This window comes from Bombus pyrosoma, linkage group LG15, assembly GCF_014825855.1.
Source record: "Bombus pyrosoma isolate SC7728 linkage group LG15, ASM1482585v1, whole genome shotgun sequence".
NCBI classification, from domain to species: Eukaryota; Metazoa; Arthropoda; class Insecta; order Hymenoptera; family Apidae; genus Bombus; species Bombus pyrosoma.
Window position 1 is genome coordinate 10819477 of NC_057784.1, and position 19233 is coordinate 10838709.

Genomic DNA, 19233 nt, shown 5'->3' on the forward strand with positions numbered 1-19233 from the left:
AATACCGCTACGATGCCGTACAATACTATCACAATTATTAGTTTTATCAATCGTCGAATTCGAAATATAAAACTTGATATTCTGAAATTCATCGTAGTAAAAATATTACACAATAGTAAAAATCCTAACGAAGGGGAAACTTATACGATAGAATGTTTTTCCTCTAATTACCATCGTTATACGTTTGGTACCTTCGATATTTCCATTCACTGGTTTTTGTTACTGAAATTCATCGTACAAAAGTCTCTTAGAGACTGTTTAAAATCAGTACGGTCGTTAATCATAACGATGATCTACAAAACGATTTTATCGTGCACTCGAGCCACGAATTCCTCGCTTTCTATTCGCACGTACACCCAGAATTTACCCCCGTTCCATTAATTTGCAAATTTATTCCGCTTGTATTGTACGTTATTAAGTGGAAATACTGTAATGCATTTTTGACAGTTGCGAGACGAACGAACCATTGCATCTTGCGTTATGTGCATTGTTTTCTAAAATGTGCTTTCCTTGCTTCGTAACTGGTTGTGCATCGTTCTTGTTAAAATTAGTTAAAACTAATGATATTAATCTAAGAAATCTAGATGGTAGTGTACTATAATTAGCACGAGACGTTGATGTCAGCAAATAAGAGAAGGAAAATATAATAATCGAAGTAAAGAAAATATAAAAGTAAAAAAGAGAAGATAGAAAATAACCGCAATAAAGAAAACATAGCGGTAAAGATAGAAATAAAAAATAATTGGGCGAATAAAAGCGCGAGAGTAAAAATTTGTTACGGGTATATCTTTTTGGAAATTTTTTTTACTATTTATTTACATTCTAGGTTTGTTTATTTATGTTCTGGATTTGTCTGCTTACTTTCTGCAATTGCTTTTTTACATTTTTAGATCGTTCGCTTTCATTCTCGAATTAGTTGTTTATTTTTTCCAGTTGCTCATTCGTGCCTTTCAATTGTTCGCTTTTATTTCTCTCTGTCTATTTTCATCGTATGTCGATGGTTTCGTTTTTATTGGTTTCGCGGATGGAATTTTTCGGTTTCTCTGCTGAATATATTTAACAACAATAGCGTGTTGATCGAAGCTCTTTGAGACGTGCATAGAAGGAAGACTCGCTTATCGCTGTTTTATTTAAAGTCCATAACGGGGCAAATACAATAACAATTCTGTGGCAATGATAATACATATAGAGATAGTGACTGGAGCAAAACAAAGACGAAACCAGTTAATATTTCATATTGTCAGTTTGTTTGTTTGCTGACTAACGTGATAGAGTATATTGTACATGATCACATTAACAACCACATATCGCGTCTATAAATGAAATTAATTAATAAAAAATAAGATTAATCCGTCATAATTAAGAATAAGAATTATATTCTTATATTACTACACATATGTACATATTCTTGTGTTATAAATAGGAAGTAGTAATAAAGAAAATATGACAAAGGAATCTCGGTAATCGATCGAAGCTGTTCCACGTATAAAAAACCAGAAAATAGCGATAATACAATAATATATTACAGTAATGAATTAATTAATATAATTATTAGTATAGGTGTAATTGAAAATTCATACATCTATTACGTGTATGTATTTGAAATTTTTAATCAGTATGTTTTAAATATAAATTCACTGTTCTCGGATCGTTATGTCTTCAATTAAAAAATTGGAAGACAAAGAATCTAAAAAGCCAAAAGTCAAACTGTCTTTAATCTTGATGCTCGATCAACGAAAACGATTAGAGGAAAAACAGACGGAAGCGAAAGAAAGAAGAGCAGGGAAGTCCTCCGTCGAGTAGGTAATGGTCGTCGCTGATTTATCACGAGAACGTACCACGTACAACGTTCTCTGATCTAGCCACGCGATTCGACTCCTCTTTTCCGCCTCCGCGACATTCGAGTGTACGCTCGCGGAAACGCGATCGGTTGTTCGCGCAAAATCTACCCTGGATGTCTATCGATCTACCTCATCGTCAGTTCCATCTCGTCCTTTCCACAACGATCGATGTCGTCCCGACTGAATTTCCACCATTGCCCTTTCTTCTCGTACTATACGTTCCTATCTGCACCGAAATAGGACAGATCCCTTTTGAAACTCGAAAGCCGATTGGAAGATACCACGCTCGAATTGTAAGCCAAGAAAGGCTAATCTTTAGGTTTAATTTTCTACTCCTTTCTTTTATAAATCGCCTTTTGGAAATTCTTTCAGTTTATGATATTTTCGATATTTCTTTGGCTTTGTTAATGGTAAAATCGTCTTTCCTTCCTTTCTTCGATCGTTGTTTTATCGTAGAAACGGTTTAAATCGAGTTAAGCGATATTTTTTCCAGTGAAGGAAGAAAGTGGCTTGGACAATTTTCAATTTGCATTGTCAACAAAAATTAATTTATTAACTTTTTGGATCATCGTATACTCGACGACGATCGAGTTTCGTAATGTCAGAATTCTTTTGTCCTTCTTTCATTAAAGAATAATCTTCAACTTGCGTTACTGTTGGTCTTACAGTTTTTACTCGATGATATTCCCTTGATCTTCTACGATAAAATTATATTTTTCTCCCTCTTCTCCTCTTATTTCTTTTTTCTTTTCCTTTGACAAACTTTTAATTGCGACGAATAATTTTTCTAGTTTCACTGTCAATTAGTGGCATAATTTAGAATAACTTCAAACCTTCGAGTTAGATATAAACGATTATTTTAAGCCAATAAGAAACCTGATGATGATACTAATTCAACGTAGTAACGTGTAAGATCGATAATCGTTACTTGCAAGTTTCTTACTAAACAAATATATGCAGCCCGCTGATTCCAGAGAAAGCTGACGAGTCATCAATTTCGCATTAGCTTTATCACATAGTCAATTGAACAGATACAAAGCGTACCGAATGATCCATTGGTCATCCGTACTGGCTTTTGTAGAGAAAAGCAGGTAAAACCTCTTCGTCCTGTCGATACTTTGGAAACTATTAATTACTGACTGCCTCAACCGGAACCGCGCTTCTTCAGTCGCGGTTTCCTGCAAGTCGAAAACTACCTCGAATTCTGTACCTGCGCTCTCCCGTATTTATTATATAGAACAGGAAATTCAATCCGATGTTATAGTTGACACGTATTATCGAATATATCGGCGGAAAAAAGGGACTGCTCGAAATAAGGTGGACGCGACAGGGAAAAATGGTCGATGGGCTATGCAAGTTATTACTTGCAATATTTTGTTAGGGCAGAATTTGAGAATATTTTATCGAATCCTTTTACGAACGTAACGAATTATTTAAAAAAGGAAGAGAAAAGAAACAGATTAATTTACCATATAAGAAGAAGAAGGAAATTATACGAAAAATAAATATTGCGTTTCCTATAATTTACTTTTGTTTCTAAATGTACCTGTATTTATTGTTTAAAGTATCACGATCTCGAATCAAATATGTTTTTACCTTGCACAAATTATCAACTATTATACAATTTCAATTACGAACGTGCCGCTTTGCAACGTCGAAATCGCAGAAACGACTCCTCTATTGCAGTTTTAATTAGCGTGAGTCTTGCAAGACGAGAATTGTTGCGTAATCGAAACGCTTCGAGCCAGGGAAATCGCCGTTCCCTCGTCAATTTATTTTCCTCTATATAACGTTAAATATCGTTGCTAAATTGCCAATTGTTCGATATTTATAAAACGCGTTCCGATGCTTTTTGTTTTAATTCCAATTTATTGATCTTAATCGTATTATCGTTGTTTTACAGGCGGTGGTGACAGCAACAAGGGTAAGAGTAAAAAATGGCGGAAGATACTCCAGTTTCCACACATTTCCCAATGCATCGGCCTAAAAGATAAGCTGGGTAAGTTCTCGCACGCGCGTTGTGCAGTAGAATTGTATTTGCTCGAATTCTGCTCATTGAAATGAAATTTGATCCAGTAATAAATTCGTCCTCTATTCGTCGTTACTTAGATCTCGCACATCTGAAACCCTATAAGCATCTTATAATTCACATCTCACGTCTCGCGTCTCACATCCTATTATCACCCATATCACAACAAATTGTCCATTTTACGTACTTCGTACATCGAAAGTCGCATATTTAATTTTGCATTCTCTGTCCCACTTTTCACATTATTCACATATTTTATGTACATATATCCTATATCCAGCATTTAATATCCACTATCCTATATCTATTCTGTAAACCCCTTTGCACAGCTCACATTTCCACCCCACATTTCCTACTTCCTATACCTTATCTTATGTCCTATATCCCACAACTATCCCGTTTTTCCATATCTTTCATCTCACTTCCCATAGTTCATCTTTCCATTCCACATGCCATGTTTCATATTTCGTTTCTCATATTCTGTATCCCACATTCACGTGACGCTTCGTGTTTCCTGTGTTCTTTCCTATATCCCCCGTATTCACTATCCCTTAGACCGCCATATCGTCCGCTCTACGTAAATTGGCAATTTATCGAAATATATTGTGCTATACCACTCGATCATTTCTATATTTACATCTCACGACACGGAAATCAACAATTTTCGTAATCGGTAAATTGTGGCACACGATATCCGCTGTGACGGCTGTCTCGTGTAGTCGCGCTTTCCCCGTGAATCTCGCGGCTAATCAACGCGTCACCCTTCGACCACCTTGTATCGGATTATCGAACGTCACGCGGCCACGAAAAGAACGTAAAAAGCTATATTAAGATAAGAAGCTGTTGGAGCTTCGTTGTCTCGGTTAATTAAGCCGTGATGAGAGCCCAAGGCTCGGAAAGTGTCTCCTTTCGCTAGGTTTTTAGACCACCTTCCGCTTCGAATTCTCCCGTTAGGGATCAAATGTTACGCCTGATCGATGAATCACGGTTGATTGATCGTCGAACAACCAATTTCGTGGGATGTTTTGTGATTGAAATTGGATGGATAGTCGCTGGAAGGGGGCAGATATCTCAGGGAGAAAGATTCCTGTTCATCGAACCAGAGGATTTGTTGGATTCCATATAATCCTGTGGATAGTGGTTTAACTTAAAGCTTCAGTAATATAGACATTTCTCCTTTTTTCAATTTTACATGGGAAATTTTGTTTTTCGATTGAATGTTACAAGATATTGACGTTAATTAGTTAATCTTAATTAGTTAGTGGCGAGCATCTTTGGATCGCTATTCCGATGTCTTGTTGGTTATCTGCTCGTTTCATTCCATCGTTCGTTCGTTCTAGCATCCGTTATTTACCGACCCGAACGATTGAAAAGACCGACGTCTAAGTTACGAAGATCGCTCGATCGAGTGCAATTTAAAACAATCAAGTTTTTCCTCAAAAAGAATACAAACGACATTTGTTGATCGATCGAGTACGTACTTCAATACGTACTCGTTGACTAAAATTTATTTTTACGATTAAATTTTGCGTTGCGGGTTTGAATGTTCTATTCATCGTTATACGAAATGAAATATTTATTGAAATGTGAAATTGAATAATAAAATGCAACGATGGAAAGGCGAATCGATACGTGGCGTCGCGTCGCCGAGTTTCGCGGAATTAATTCCTCGGTCGGCAGGTTGAATCCATTGGGAGCAACCGACTGGATTTCAGGGCTGCCGATAATCGTGAAATCACGTCGAAAATGGCCGCAGATTATCAGAGTTTCCCTAGCAAACACGAGCCAAGAATATTCCTCGTGCAACTCGATTAATCCCACGCGATTCTCGACGCGATGCGACGCGACGTTTCATAATAATTGAGAACCGATGGGAGCCCACCGATCGCTCGTAAAGAAATTAACACGACGTACAATTGACTGATTAATGCCTGAGAAACCGACTAGACTTTGTGTTAAAACGTGTGTTTCCGATTTTATTATACACAGCGTTTCAAGATAGACGCTCGCGTGGATGAAGAATGCGAAAGATTTCATTTAAATAGTTTTTATCTTATTTTTATTTTTTAATAATACGTGTAGAATATTCCAAACTTTATGTTACTAAGTTGTTCGTAACGACATGTTCTGGAGTTAAATAGAAATTTAAATACAGAGCTATCAAATTCTTTGCTGGAAAACTGCAGGGGGAATACGCGAATAAAAATACAATGTTGAAAATAAGATTATCAAGTACATTTTGTATTAAATGTGTCAACAAACAGATAGAAAAGGACGTTAAAAATCATTAGCATTTCGTAATGGTAGAATTCGAACGCGAGGACGATGGGAGTTGAATAAAAAATAAATATATTTTTTAATTACCATCGTTTATGTAGGAGAAATCGTAACAACCATTTGTTATTCATTCGCCCGTTTGATTGGTGCAGACATCAGGTACAGCTATGTGGTGGATCAACAACCGATCGGTAGGCTGTTGTTCAGGCAATTTTGCCAGGACAAGAAGCCATCTTACCATCGGTACAATCTTTTCCTGGACGCCATCGAGAAGTACGAGATCGAGATGGATGAGAATCGGACCGAGCTGGCCAAGGACCTGTTCGAGCAATACCTGAAGAGGGAGGGCTCAGAGGTCGTCGACATCCTAAACGATTCTTTGATCGCCCAGTGTGAGGAGAGACTCGGCACTGGCGGCAAGGAGCTCTTTGTTGAAATCGCACAGACCGTGAAAAACTTTCTGGCCGGCGAACCTTTTTCAGCTTTCCAAACCAGCTTTTATTTCTATAGGTAATTTATTTAAACTTCATTTTTTTCCACCTAGTCAATTCGACGTTGGAATCTTTTCTTCGGGGTGTTACACCTATTTATCTTTGTCACATTCTCGCAATCACGAATAAATTCCGGCGATTTCGAATTTAGTAAAATTTTAAACGATATTTCTGTTTGGAGATTAAACGATAGAGCAAAGATATTTTTGATATTTGATGGATTTTACATGGCGAAGGATGACAATACTCTATCACGTATTCTGATGGTTCCGAATTTAACAAGATGTAGTATAGCATACTTGCTTGAAGGCTACATACTTAGTACGGAAAATGTATTTTTAATATCTGATAAATGTTAGTGGAGGCAAAAATTATGGTGAAATATAATAGTTGATTACTACTGAATAGCTGTAATTAGTTGCGAACGTTTTGGATTTAATAAGATGTGAAATATTTACCACCGAAAATAACCGTTTTATCCTTTCCAATGAATTTCCAACGAAGTTCCAACGAATTTCCAACGAAACCTGTCAATCGTTCTTATGCGCATCTTTCGGACAAAGCGTCCCATTAAGAGCTCGCTAATCGTTAAATATTTGTCTATGACAGCACCATTTAACATATCTTATCAGTACATATTTCTTATCGATTCTAACGATCGCTCTCCTCTGCCAGGTATCTTCAGTGGAAGTGGCTAGAGGCGCAGCCAGTCACGTACAAGACGTTTCGTATGTACAGGGTGCTAGGAAAGGGTGGATTTGGCGAAGTATGCGCTTGTCAGGTACGAGCAACAGGTAAAATGTACGCCTGCAAGAAACTGGAGAAGAAACGAATTAAAAAGCGCAAGGGTGAAGCCATGGTACTCATAGAGAAGAACATCTTGCAAAAAATCAACTCCAAATTCGTCGTATCCCTAGCCTATGCCTATGAAACCAAGGATGCATTGTGTCTAGTTCTGACGATTATGAATGGAGGAGATTTGAAATTTCATATTTACAACATGGGCGGAGAACCTGGCTTCGACATTAACCGTGCTAGGTTTTACGCAGCTGAAGTAGTCTGTGGCCTGGAACACTTGCATTTGCAAGGAATCGTCTACAGAGATTGTAAGCCAGAAAACATTTTGTTAGACGATCATGGTCATGTAAGGATATCTGATCTTGGTCTGGCTGTGGAAATCACAGAAGGCGACATGGTCACAGGAAGAGTTGGAACGGTTGGATATATGGCGCCAGAGGTGATCGACAATGAGAAATATACCTTTTCACCGGACTGGTTCAGTTTTGGATGTCTTTTATACGAGATGATCGAAGGTCAAGCTCCCTTTCGTGCCAGGAAGGAGAAGGTGAAGAGAGAAGAGGTGGATAGGAGGGTGAAAGAAGATCAAGAAAGATATTCCACAAAGTTTACCGAAGAAGCAAAGAGTCTGTGCCAGCAATTATTGAAGAAGAGCCCGAAGAACAGGTTAGGCTGCAAGTGCGGCAGACACGGTGCTAAGGAAGTAAAGTTGCATAGCTTCTTTCAGTGCTTGAACTGGAAAAGGGTCGAGGTCGGTATGTGGGAACCGCCGTTTGTGCCGGATGTGAGTAGGTGTCGTTCAAACCGATTCTACTTTGTCGTCGTTGCCTTTTCTATATATATATAGTCTTCCTTCGTTTGAGAAAACTGGCATTTCTTTTATATTCCTGTGCTAAGAAAAATCCTCCAGATCCTTCAAAGCTTAGCTTGGCTAGCGTGAATTATTCTTCGTTATTTTCCTCTGTGCTAATTATTTACAAAAGTCTGTTAAACCCTTCTTTTATCATATACAGTCGTTAACACGAGTAGTTATAGATTAAATAAAATATCAAAATACTATATGATACTTTGTATATGGTTGTGTTCAAAGATTTAGCATTCTACCGAGATTACTATCTATATATATATATTAAAAATGACTATTATCACGTGTTTTTTATGGAAATCCTTATCGTTGATCGATTCTGCTTACAGCCTCACGCGGTGTACGCTAAGGACGTGTTGGATATCGAACAGTTTTCCACGGTAAAAGGTGTGAACCTGGACGCGACCGACGACACCTTTTACAGTAAATTCAATACTGGCAGCGTGTCCATCCCGTGGCAGAACGAGGTAAGCCTTTTAACGTTCCTTCGGTGTTTATATCCAGCACTACAGAGAGATAGCGAGCGTCTTGACGCCGCGCTGTGAACAAGTAAAACGCGTACCGTTCCACCACTTACATCGAAAAATATGGCGTTCCAAAAGCATTCCTTGGCACGTCATAGACAGTCTGCTATCGTCCCAACGAACCCATTTTAGCATTCAAAGCGATTTACATGCTGATCGACTGCAGTTTCGTTTATCATAAAGATTTATGCTCCGTTCGATCAAAGAGATTCTATTTTCTGCACAGTGAAACAGGCCCTCTTTATTCCAGATGATAGAGACTGAGTGTTTTAAGGAACTGAACGTGCTAGGTCCTAACAACACACCTACTCCTGATCTGTTGATCAACCATCCGCCACCGAATAACGAGAACAGAGGCTGTTTCCCATTCCGAAGACAGGTGGATCTTTTTCTTCTATTTCTACCAGGGTTTAAGTTACATATGTTAAATATAGACTATAGAGAGAAATTATAGAAAAAGGATTCATTAATAACCGAGATAGATAATCATCCTATAAAACGATATTCGCGATTTGAAAATCTAGATATTCGATCAACTTAACGATACTGCTCCTTTCTATCGCTAATCTTAGCCACCATTTTTAAGATACATAGTAAAAATGACGGAGTTAGTCTCCACTTAAACAGTTTTCAGGACCGAGCTTGCTTTCAAATGACATGAAACTGCTTCTTCGATATTCTACGAGTGTATTCTTTTCTATTTGACAAGATCGTATAATACAGTTTGCGATTTTTATCATAACGATTTTTTCTTTTTAACTATAGAAAAAGCAGAGTGCTCGCACAAGACAGATACCGTTATCAGAGTGCCATCTGCTGGAGCTGTCGCAGAGCCAAAACTCGGAGATGCCAGCTAGCTGATCCAAAATGAACTCGAGTAGTGTGAATCAATCGACGTCGTCGTCCGTGCGCCGTCGTCGTTGCGGACGACGCCGGCGGGCGCTCAGGTGCTGCCCGAAGCTGCTTTAAAACAGGAAGCAGAACAAGAAAGAAACTGCTCCGTGATTTTGACGCCGATTTTTCGTCTGCAAATCCCGTAAGATTCGCCCTCGTCTGTAAGAGTGCTACGTCGAGAGGAGGCGCTGACTTTCAGCGCTAAAAGCACACTGACGTATGTTTTCTCAGGTTTCTCGGAGCAGAGAGAGACGAACAGTTGATACTTGCGTATCCTAACCTTCAATATGCAAGAGAAACTTTGCAAATGCTCTTGTTGCAAATGAAAAGAAGTGCAACCATTAAATGTAGTTATTACATCGAAATATGCGATCCTCTGCATACGAAATTCATTATAAAACATAGTCATTGTTACGTGTGCAGCGCCTCGTATTGCCTTTTCGTCTAATGCAAAAAATATAATAGTAAATGTGTATCGAGAAAAGTTTGTTCGCATGTAGAATACTCATTTTCTCTTATAACCATTATCGAACGTTGTTCCTTATTCGATTGGTGCGTCTGTGTGTTTAAGTACACTCACACCATCGACGTACACGAATGCAAGGCACGATTTGTTCAGCGTTCACGCGTTAGTATATATGCAATGCTCGTACGCGTAGATACATTTGTAAACGGTGCAATTTCACGTCGGTAATTGGGGTCGCGTGCACGTAATTTTGTATGTGTACTTAGAGCAGTCGACGGGCGCGTGCACACGCGATAATGAAAGTAAGAGCATTATTAAGTAAGGAAAATGTACGCGGAGAAATTCCGACATAACGAAGATTCGTTGAGAAAGGAACGCTGCTCTGATGGAATCGAGCATTTCTCTTTCGTTTCTTGCAGCAAATTTCAGAGGCATTCAAGTTTTTCAATCAGTCTTCTAACTCGAATTAATTCGATAGGCTCAAAATAATCACAGGGTTATTTATGATCGTACAACCTGATTAATATTTTGAAAGATACTCTCAATATCTTTCATTCTTGATACTCGATTCGTTTGTTTTCCACGTATATAATCCTCTGGTTGTTTCGGGCAATGTGAAAAGATAAGGTGTAAGATCGAGTCGAAGTTTATTTGCAGTCAATGTGTTCTTTGTTTAGTGACAATCTTCCAATTTCGTTTTGGAATATATATCGCATTGCTCAAAGTGGTCGATGAATTCTAAAATTCAAATTTACATCTCGAAAACTCCACGATATAAGTTATATAAATTATATGATTACGTTGAGGGACGCGGTCTCCTAATTATTTTGAGCAGTGTAATTAATCATCGTCTGCCTAATTTGTTCAAGTTTCTTCTCAAATGGGACTCGAGCGGAATAGATGCATTTAGGAAGCGTTGAAAGTCTGTGTTTTGATAATACTTTTACTTTTTGACGGATGTTTGCGTGTGTATATATACATAATTCTTCCTTTTAAGTACGAATACAAAGAGAAACCCGTCCTGAGATACGCACAAATCGGTATACGATTCATTCTTTTCTCTACCGAATGATTCAGTTTGAATATAGTATATTTGATCGAACGTTTTCGCGAGGCTATTTCGAGAAGAAAAAGGAAAATAAAAAAGAACTCGATGAATCGCACAGGTGACGAAGCGTACAAGTATCATCAGGCACAAATACACACTGAAATTTATTTATACCGATAACATTGAGAGGAATTTTTTATGCTATCGAGAATCGATAAAGGATTGGCGACAAGTAGATGAGAATACGAGGCTGATAGCGAAACCGAAAGTAGTAATCTCTTTTTAATATCGATGAATCGTCGCCGTTACATGGCTCGTTTTATTAGCCTTTAATTGTCAGCACTTTTTTCTCTTTTGATCCTTTTTCCAAGATTGTATTATGCGTCATGCCGAGGAAAATCGAATCGTACATTATGGAATGGGTTGGCAAGCGCTTAATTTCAATTTGATACGATTATTTTAGATAATTATAGATTATACAGGATTTTTCCGAATAAATTGTCTTTATTCAAAGGCGTATTTGCTTGGCAGCCCATTCGGTAGTAATATTTATGTACTATCGCGTATTTAAAGTAAACGGACGTGTATGTCTCAATAAGCGGTACCGATCTAGTAATTTAAAACGAAGGGAAACGTATTATTAATTAATCTACGAATAACGGTGCGACCTCCTATTGATCATATCTATCATTAAACTCGATTCAAACGATAAACGGAACTTTCGCAAGAATTTCACGTTTCGAGAAACATTATTTCAAAGGTTTATCGATTGAATCTCGGGTTTTTAATCGCTCACGGTACAAGTCATTGTCATTCGTACAAATTGCGGTAGAATTCTCATTGTTTAACCATCAACGACGATCTCGAGGAATTATTAATCTTACAATATCAGTTTTAAAATTTATTCGATTAGTTGATCGAAAAATATCTTTAATGAATTCTCCAGTTGGTGGGAAAGTTGATATATCGTCTATTGTTCGTCCAAATTAATTAAGGAAAATATCGACGTCCAAGAATTAAGGAAAATAGCAAAATCCCCAGACTACGATTACACATTTTTATATTTTTCTGAACGTAGGTGAAGGAATGCTACCTTAAATATTATAATAAGTATTCTAGTTTAAATATTTTATACATTTTCTACGTATTACACGCATTCTGTAAATTTTTGGAATTCGAAATTTCCCAAGAACGCGGCAATTATAGCGATAAATTATTTTGGATTAATTCTCGAGTCGTTGAGACGGTTTTAAATCAGTGACGCAATTTTGTATTACTCCTAATATCATAAGTTAGCGTGTAAGCAAGTAATTACCGACGGGGGAGAAACGATATCGTCGCGTAAGTGGAAATGCCGGTAGTTCGTTGTACGTTCGCGCGGCGTCACCGAGTCAGTGTAATCGTCCAAATACTTCCGATTACGAAAGAAATCTCTCAGTGCTTTCAACTGTGATTTTGTCTGACGAGTTGCAGCTCCGTTTATTTAATTTATTGATACTTTTCTGCGAGCTACCGAGCATGTTGGAGAAAAATACCGATCGAACGTAGCGGATCGTGTCCGACCCGGAAAGACGACGATGCTGATGCGTGTCTTTTGCTCAAAAGAGACAAAGAAATATGTATTCTCGTATATAAGTACCTCAAATTCTGGCGGACAAGTGTTCTGGAATCTCGTTCAGTAGCCTGTCAGTAGTGATGGACATTTGAATCTCAATTTCGGAGCGATTCGAAATCTTACGATGGCGTGAAAATTCGGATCACTTTGAATATGAATCGCTATTTAGGATCTTTTAATCTGTTCGAGAGTTTTGAAGCTTTAAAGATACAATATCTAATAAGGCTTAAGGTAGTCTCGGCAACTCTGTGAATCTTCCAAAGATTCTACGATATATCAAAGATTCAGAATTTATCGAATCTATCAAAACTTTTGATTATCGAACCATATCGAAGCAGTTCGAGATTTTTGTTACATGTACATATTCGATGCGATTCGAAACGTTTCAGAGCTCATCACTACAGATCGCGTTTCATTACTCTTACTCTTCCTTTATACGAATCGTGTCTTCGTTCATTCGCTAGTTTATTTTCTTTTTTTACATCATGTATAAATTATGTAGGGCTTTAACGTTCTTCCTTTTTCCCTTTTTTTTATCGAACATTTTTGTACAGTATGTCGTTTCATGTAGAACAAGGAACGAGTGTCTTTTTTTTACGACTCGAAGAGCGAGATGAATCGCCGTGGGCTGGCGCGAATACTAAATCATTCCACTTTTTCGTGCAAGTATTCGTGTGTAACTGTTTCACTTTCTGTTCACGATAATTTATGCGCAATGTCCAAGTTGGAAACGCCGAGAGGCGTTTGTGGTTACCAAATTGCATTGGAATAACTAATACTTTGTCATTTTATAGCTCTCTATTCCTTTCGTTATCGTTATGTTTCTTTTTCCGTACAACGATTTATCGACGACGAAATCAATGTTCCTTCTTACTTGTGTTGAAATTTCTTCCATCGATGAAAATATATCGCTCGGTGTAATTCTTTCGAATATTCGACTAATAGTTTCTTACATTATTAAGAATAAAAATTACTAATATGCAAATTTATCGTCGATTGTTATTCCTCTGCAACTAATTGGTATTTCTCCGAGGAGGAATCTCGATAATCGCGAGAAAACCATCGGCAGGGCAGAATCTCCATGCAAGCACGTGAAAGTTCTCCTTTGTACATAATATTTACGATGATAACGATGATATTATACGATAGCTATATAATTCTATACGAACAGGAAGCGAATAAATGAATAAATTAAGCGTAGATATGCGTGTTTGTATAGGTGCAAGGAAGGATACAAGCGGTAGCAAAAAAGAACTTTTTCGTGAGACGGCAGGAATACCCGCGTGAGATTATCACTGTATTTATATCGTATACCTCCTTCCACGCTTCTTTTTACCTGCTACCACGTGCAACTGCGTAAAACAAAAGACTAAAATGCCATGGAACGATGCGTGTAAACATAAGCACGTTTGACGAGCGATCAAATAGTATTTGAAATAAATGAATTTAAAATTTTCTTTTAATATTATTTTTACAGCAACGATTACGAATTATTTTTAAATATAATAATTTGTTTATTCACTAGATACGGAAAGAATCGTTATCGAAGAATGTGATTTGTTTAAAAGGATAATTTAACGAATTTATACTTTATTACAAATACTATTTATGCCGAGAATTACGCGAATCCTCGATGGATCGAGGCCAATTCTAAAAGGCAACTTAGCTCTACCATAGATCGTGCGGTAATCGCCGATTGAATTTCCCGTACTTTTAGTCTGCGTCCCAGCCACGATATCCCCGGCCTAATTTTACGAATTTTGTTTCTCTCGAACGAACCATACGTCGCTCAAAAATATCGTTTCTTTCATTATGAAGCCACTGAAATTATTTGAAAAAAGAAACAGATCGTGGTTTTATCGATTGGATGCGAGTTCGTAGAACTGTACGGATCTCCTTAGTCTGCAAGACTAAATTCGATGTTTGATGGCATTTCTAAGGAATAAAATATTAAAACGGCACTACTTAAAATAATGGCACTACCTTCTTGAAACCATCTTACGTTTTACATTATTGTAATTTTTTTACCGAGTTTATCAAAATTTTAGTCACAATTCTTATGCAACTTTTGCGTCCTTTTACGCGACTAATTACGATAAAAGCGATGCAAAGGAATCGCGAGTCTGTTTTAATAAACGTATTACGCTAAAAGTATTAAACGAGATCGTCCTGCAACGTTCACTTTTTATTCCGTCAATACTTTTCTCTTCTCGTCTCGTGATCTTCGATAAATATATCAGAGACGATCTATCGGAACGAGAAGAGACGAATCAGTTCCTGACGCGCTGACCAAGCCAAATGAAATTTTTTTCCTTTTGTAATCTCTGGTATGTTGTACACGATGCTGTGGACAATGTTTAAAAATTATAAATATATATTTTTTTTCTGTATGTATAAGTTATAAATATGTGAGCGTTATGTATTTATAACTTGTACGTTTATACATATAAATATAGACGCGCGTATAGCCAAGAATTTTTTCATTTAATTACTATTGCTCTTAAACACAACCTGTTAAAAGGAATATCTCAACATACACATCCGTGTACCTTCTCGTTTCATCATATAGATACGAGCCGAAAGATCTTTTTCACATTTTCAAAAACAATGATCAATATTTTTTTCAATGCTTTTATATTATATTTGCATTTACCAATTGTTCGAACAATTCTTCCACGCCGATTGTATTATCAACGATATTCTCTTTTCTCCCTTTTCTTTCCACGAAAGCTGATATTCAGTCAGGCAAGGGGTTGCGTTACAGGCTGAAAGGGATTGGTGGAAGTAACATGTGTGTTATATAATACAATATATTGTCACAGTTTGCTCGATCCCAATTTCCTTCTTTTCTTCGTCTAGATTCTAAGCTACTGCCTGCTTTCGCACCGTTTCCTCTTAATTATTATGCGTTTCAACATGAATTCGTACATTTTATGTGCTTTTAAATGCTCGCAAACGTGGTTGCAGCACTTTTATCCTTTAACGTCGCCTTATTCCATCTATTAACACTGACAATTCGTTCGAATACTCGCGAATACAATTTCAATGACATTCGCAAACATTCTTTTTGTAAATTCTTTGTTTCTTCATAACGACATTCGCCTAAGATTCTCAACTTCCGGCTCTTCCATCTTTTCACAGCTTCGCATATATCTTACATTGTTATATTATTATTATATGTACAATATAAAAATAATACAACCTTCTCTTGCTACGTACGATTCATCCAGACTCCAGAAGTTGAAATAAAAATGATGCAACCACCATAGAGTGATGTGTTGAGACAAACGTTTCTTCTTTCCCTCGCAAGCCATTTCAAGTACACGCTGGTATTTCGTAACATAAAAAAATAATACAAAAATCGAATTCTGACAAACATTCCAACTGTTCATAGATTTTTCTTCTTTGTTATTTTTTATCTTACTTACACCTGACTAATTAATTAACAGATGTTTATTGTCACATGTGTCAGAGTGGCCATCGACACTTTCATTGTCAAAAATATGAAACTCCTCCTCGTTTCGCTACAATTTATTTATAGAATCGTTATCGCTAGCGTCGGTCCATTCGGCGTTGGTTTACTCTTTCTATCTTTTTCTAAACACTTATAGAACTCGTATCATTCAATTAGTACTTGCGCGTGAAATTAGTATTTAAATTGCAGTAATTAAATTATGGTATTCATTTAAGGCTGTGGGTACGTTTCATAAACGTTTGTAAATTGAAACATAAGCTTGAAGCATAATTATCGGTCAATATTAATATCAACGACATTATCGATAATAAATCATGATTAATATTTCGGATCTTTTAGATGTATTTTTCCTTTCGAAAGAGATCAACCTGGCGCTTGTATGATTATCTAGACGAAATACTGAACCGTCAACGATCGACTAGGCCGTGCATCGATGGACACTCTGTCAGGTCAGTTGTTTTCCATGGGAGTTGACGACGATCGTCGAAACGTATCCCTCAAAAACAGCTAAACCATGGAAAACTTAGATATTAATCGTAATTGCAAGCATCGACGATTCGTCTTCCTTCCTTTCTTATTTAACACTTAATACTCTCCGATGGGGAAAATTGTATATAAATTAAGAAAAAGATATTGTCTGACTCAATAAATCGCTAGTTGGAAAGAAATACATACACATTGAGCATCTAGCGACTTCTTAAATTCCTAATTTATTTGGTCTTATTGTTTGGTTTTAATTTTTGATCAGTGATTGCGGTTAGCATTGATTAAAGTTTCGACTAAAATGAAAGAAGTGCAAGCTACTATGAGGTGAGATTTCTTAAATTAAAAGTAATATTAAAGAAAATTTGTGGAAAACCCCTGTTTGTAAAATTGTGTTTCAACTATTGAATGCATAAAAGAAGATAGAGTTAAAAAATCTGCAAATTTCGGAACAAGTGGTTCTGAAGGAATTTTCAAAATATTAATTGATTAATATCTGACTGATTCATTTCAATTTTTTGATATAAAAAGAACGTTCCGCTTCATAGATTCATCTCTCGACATATTAAAAAATTATATTGCTATTTATTCTTATTTTAATTTTCTGACCACCAAACATATTTTGTTCCAAAACAAATTTGGATCATGCGAATCATCCAGGCTGGCGAGTTTCGGTAAAAGTAATTCAATTACCTTGGGATCTTACGCATGGACGCACCAGGACGTTTCTTTAATAAGACAAGACTTAGCACCGAGAGAACACTCTTTAGAAAAATCTTGGTCCTAGAATAATTTTGCTACAGATATGCTCGAATTTTCTAGTTTCTCCTCTATTCTCTTTGGTAGAATAACTTTTTCACCTTCCTTTCTTACAGATAATCATTCAGATTAGAAATTTCGATAGTTTCTTGTCTGTTAAAAAATCTCGAAGTACGAATGCTTTCAGAAGTTTTTCAGTTTATCCAAATAATTTCAAATAAAATCACGTATTTTGTTTTTTCTTCGCTATACTTGAAGAAAAGATTGAAAATTGCGACGCGAAATATTTAAAGAATAAAGAAATTGCTGCGACTTGAAACTTTTTCTGGCTAGTAAAAATGTCAGTTTATAAACAATTTGTATCAAAAACATGTGATACTTTTTAGATATGTTAAGACGTTCAAACAAGTCGCACGATCGCTACCAAAAAATGTCCATCGTCTTAAATCTCACAGTCTACCAATTATATCGCACCCGTGAGAAAAGGAAAATCTTTCAAAATTTCCGTCCAAAAAGGTCCGTGCGTCGGTAGTCGTTTGCAAAAATCGATATTTACAGAAAAAATGCATCTCTAAGATAAAGTAAGAATCACAGCGTGTAAACTATGGTATCCGTGAGTGATAGGAGATGAGATAATGGGTTAAGTCTTAAGAGGTTCGCAGTATGTATTATAGTTCGAATAAATTAAATTCGTCAAATGAACAGGACAATCTTACGAGCTGCATCATATTTTTCTTCTTTCATTTTCCTCTGGTGTTCCATCAAGAATAAAGGAAAGCCTCGCAACATTTGGATTCTGCGATTTTTCCCTTCCGCTAACGATAAACTTAAAGCAGAATTCACAATCGTCAACTGGTACACACAAAGGTTTCTTTAGTTTTTCATAACAATTTAATTTACTACTTCATTTTTGAAATTATCTTGAAATTTAAACTCACGCCATGCTCGGTACAATTTTGTCACTAATCTTTCACATCTTCTATATTTACATTCACACGCTGCATGCATTCTTTGCCATTCTTCACCAAAGAAAAAAAGGCCGAGAGAAGGAATGATTAAAAATGATACAAACGCTAAAAAATCGACTAAAATCGTCTTTAGGGTCTTAGATTACGCTTAAAAAAGTATAAAAACTATAAAAATTCGTACGCTCGTAAGTTTGCTCTGCGTTACACAAACGTGAAATAAAAATTTTCCTGTTAAACGCGCGTTTAAAATCTAATAAAAAGAAAGTAAAAAGAGAGGAACAAGGTATATATATGAATAGCCAGAGTTACTCGAGTGGCTGTCCGTCCTCTTACGAAGTTTTGCTCGCAATCTGGAGCTTCATGATTCTATGGTGTACTTATAGTGTACATACATGGTGCACGCACCAACAACAGTGGCAGTAAAACGCGATTGTTGTACATATTATGCGATCAGGTGTCAGCGCGTTATAATATTCTCACCCTTCGTTTCTTCACTTTTTATTCTTTTCTTTTTATCTTAATAACTAATCGAAAAACTATCTACGACCGTAACCATATAAAACTATACAATTAATCCTTTGTAATCCTATTTAGAATCATTATTTGCACCTTATTTTATTTTACTTTTCCACTTTTAATATTTAAAACCATAGTTTTTAATTCTTAATACATATTGCATTAAGATTGTATTAATTTATAA

At 36.6% G+C, this 19233-nt stretch overlaps 1 protein-coding gene across 9 annotated transcripts in view; it reads left to right on the forward strand.

Moving 5' to 3' along the window:
• The window catches only part of LOC122575605 (G protein-coupled receptor kinase 2), a 30707-nt gene extending 13115 nt beyond the window's left edge, over positions 1 to 17592 (forward strand). For 6 of the 9 annotated variants that reach the window (XM_043744748.1, XM_043744752.1, XM_043744753.1 and 3 more), the window contains 6 exons: positions 3745 to 3840; positions 6300 to 6657; positions 7314 to 8220; positions 8631 to 8768; positions 9076 to 9204; positions 9591 to 17592. In XM_043744748.1, the coding sequence (XP_043600683.1) occupies positions 3745 to 3840; positions 6300 to 6657; positions 7314 to 8220; positions 8631 to 8768; positions 9076 to 9204; positions 9591 to 9686 (1724 nt within the window). In that variant the 3' untranslated portion in view covers positions 9687 to 17592. Of the gene's footprint in view, positions 1 to 3744; positions 3841 to 6299; positions 6658 to 7313; positions 8225 to 8630; positions 8769 to 9059; positions 9205 to 9590 lie in introns of those variants that run through there. The other 3 variants (XR_006319477.1, XR_006319479.1, XR_006319478.1) reach the window with 3 other exon arrangements.
• The last annotated feature ends 1641 nt before the right edge of the window (positions 17593 to 19233 follow it).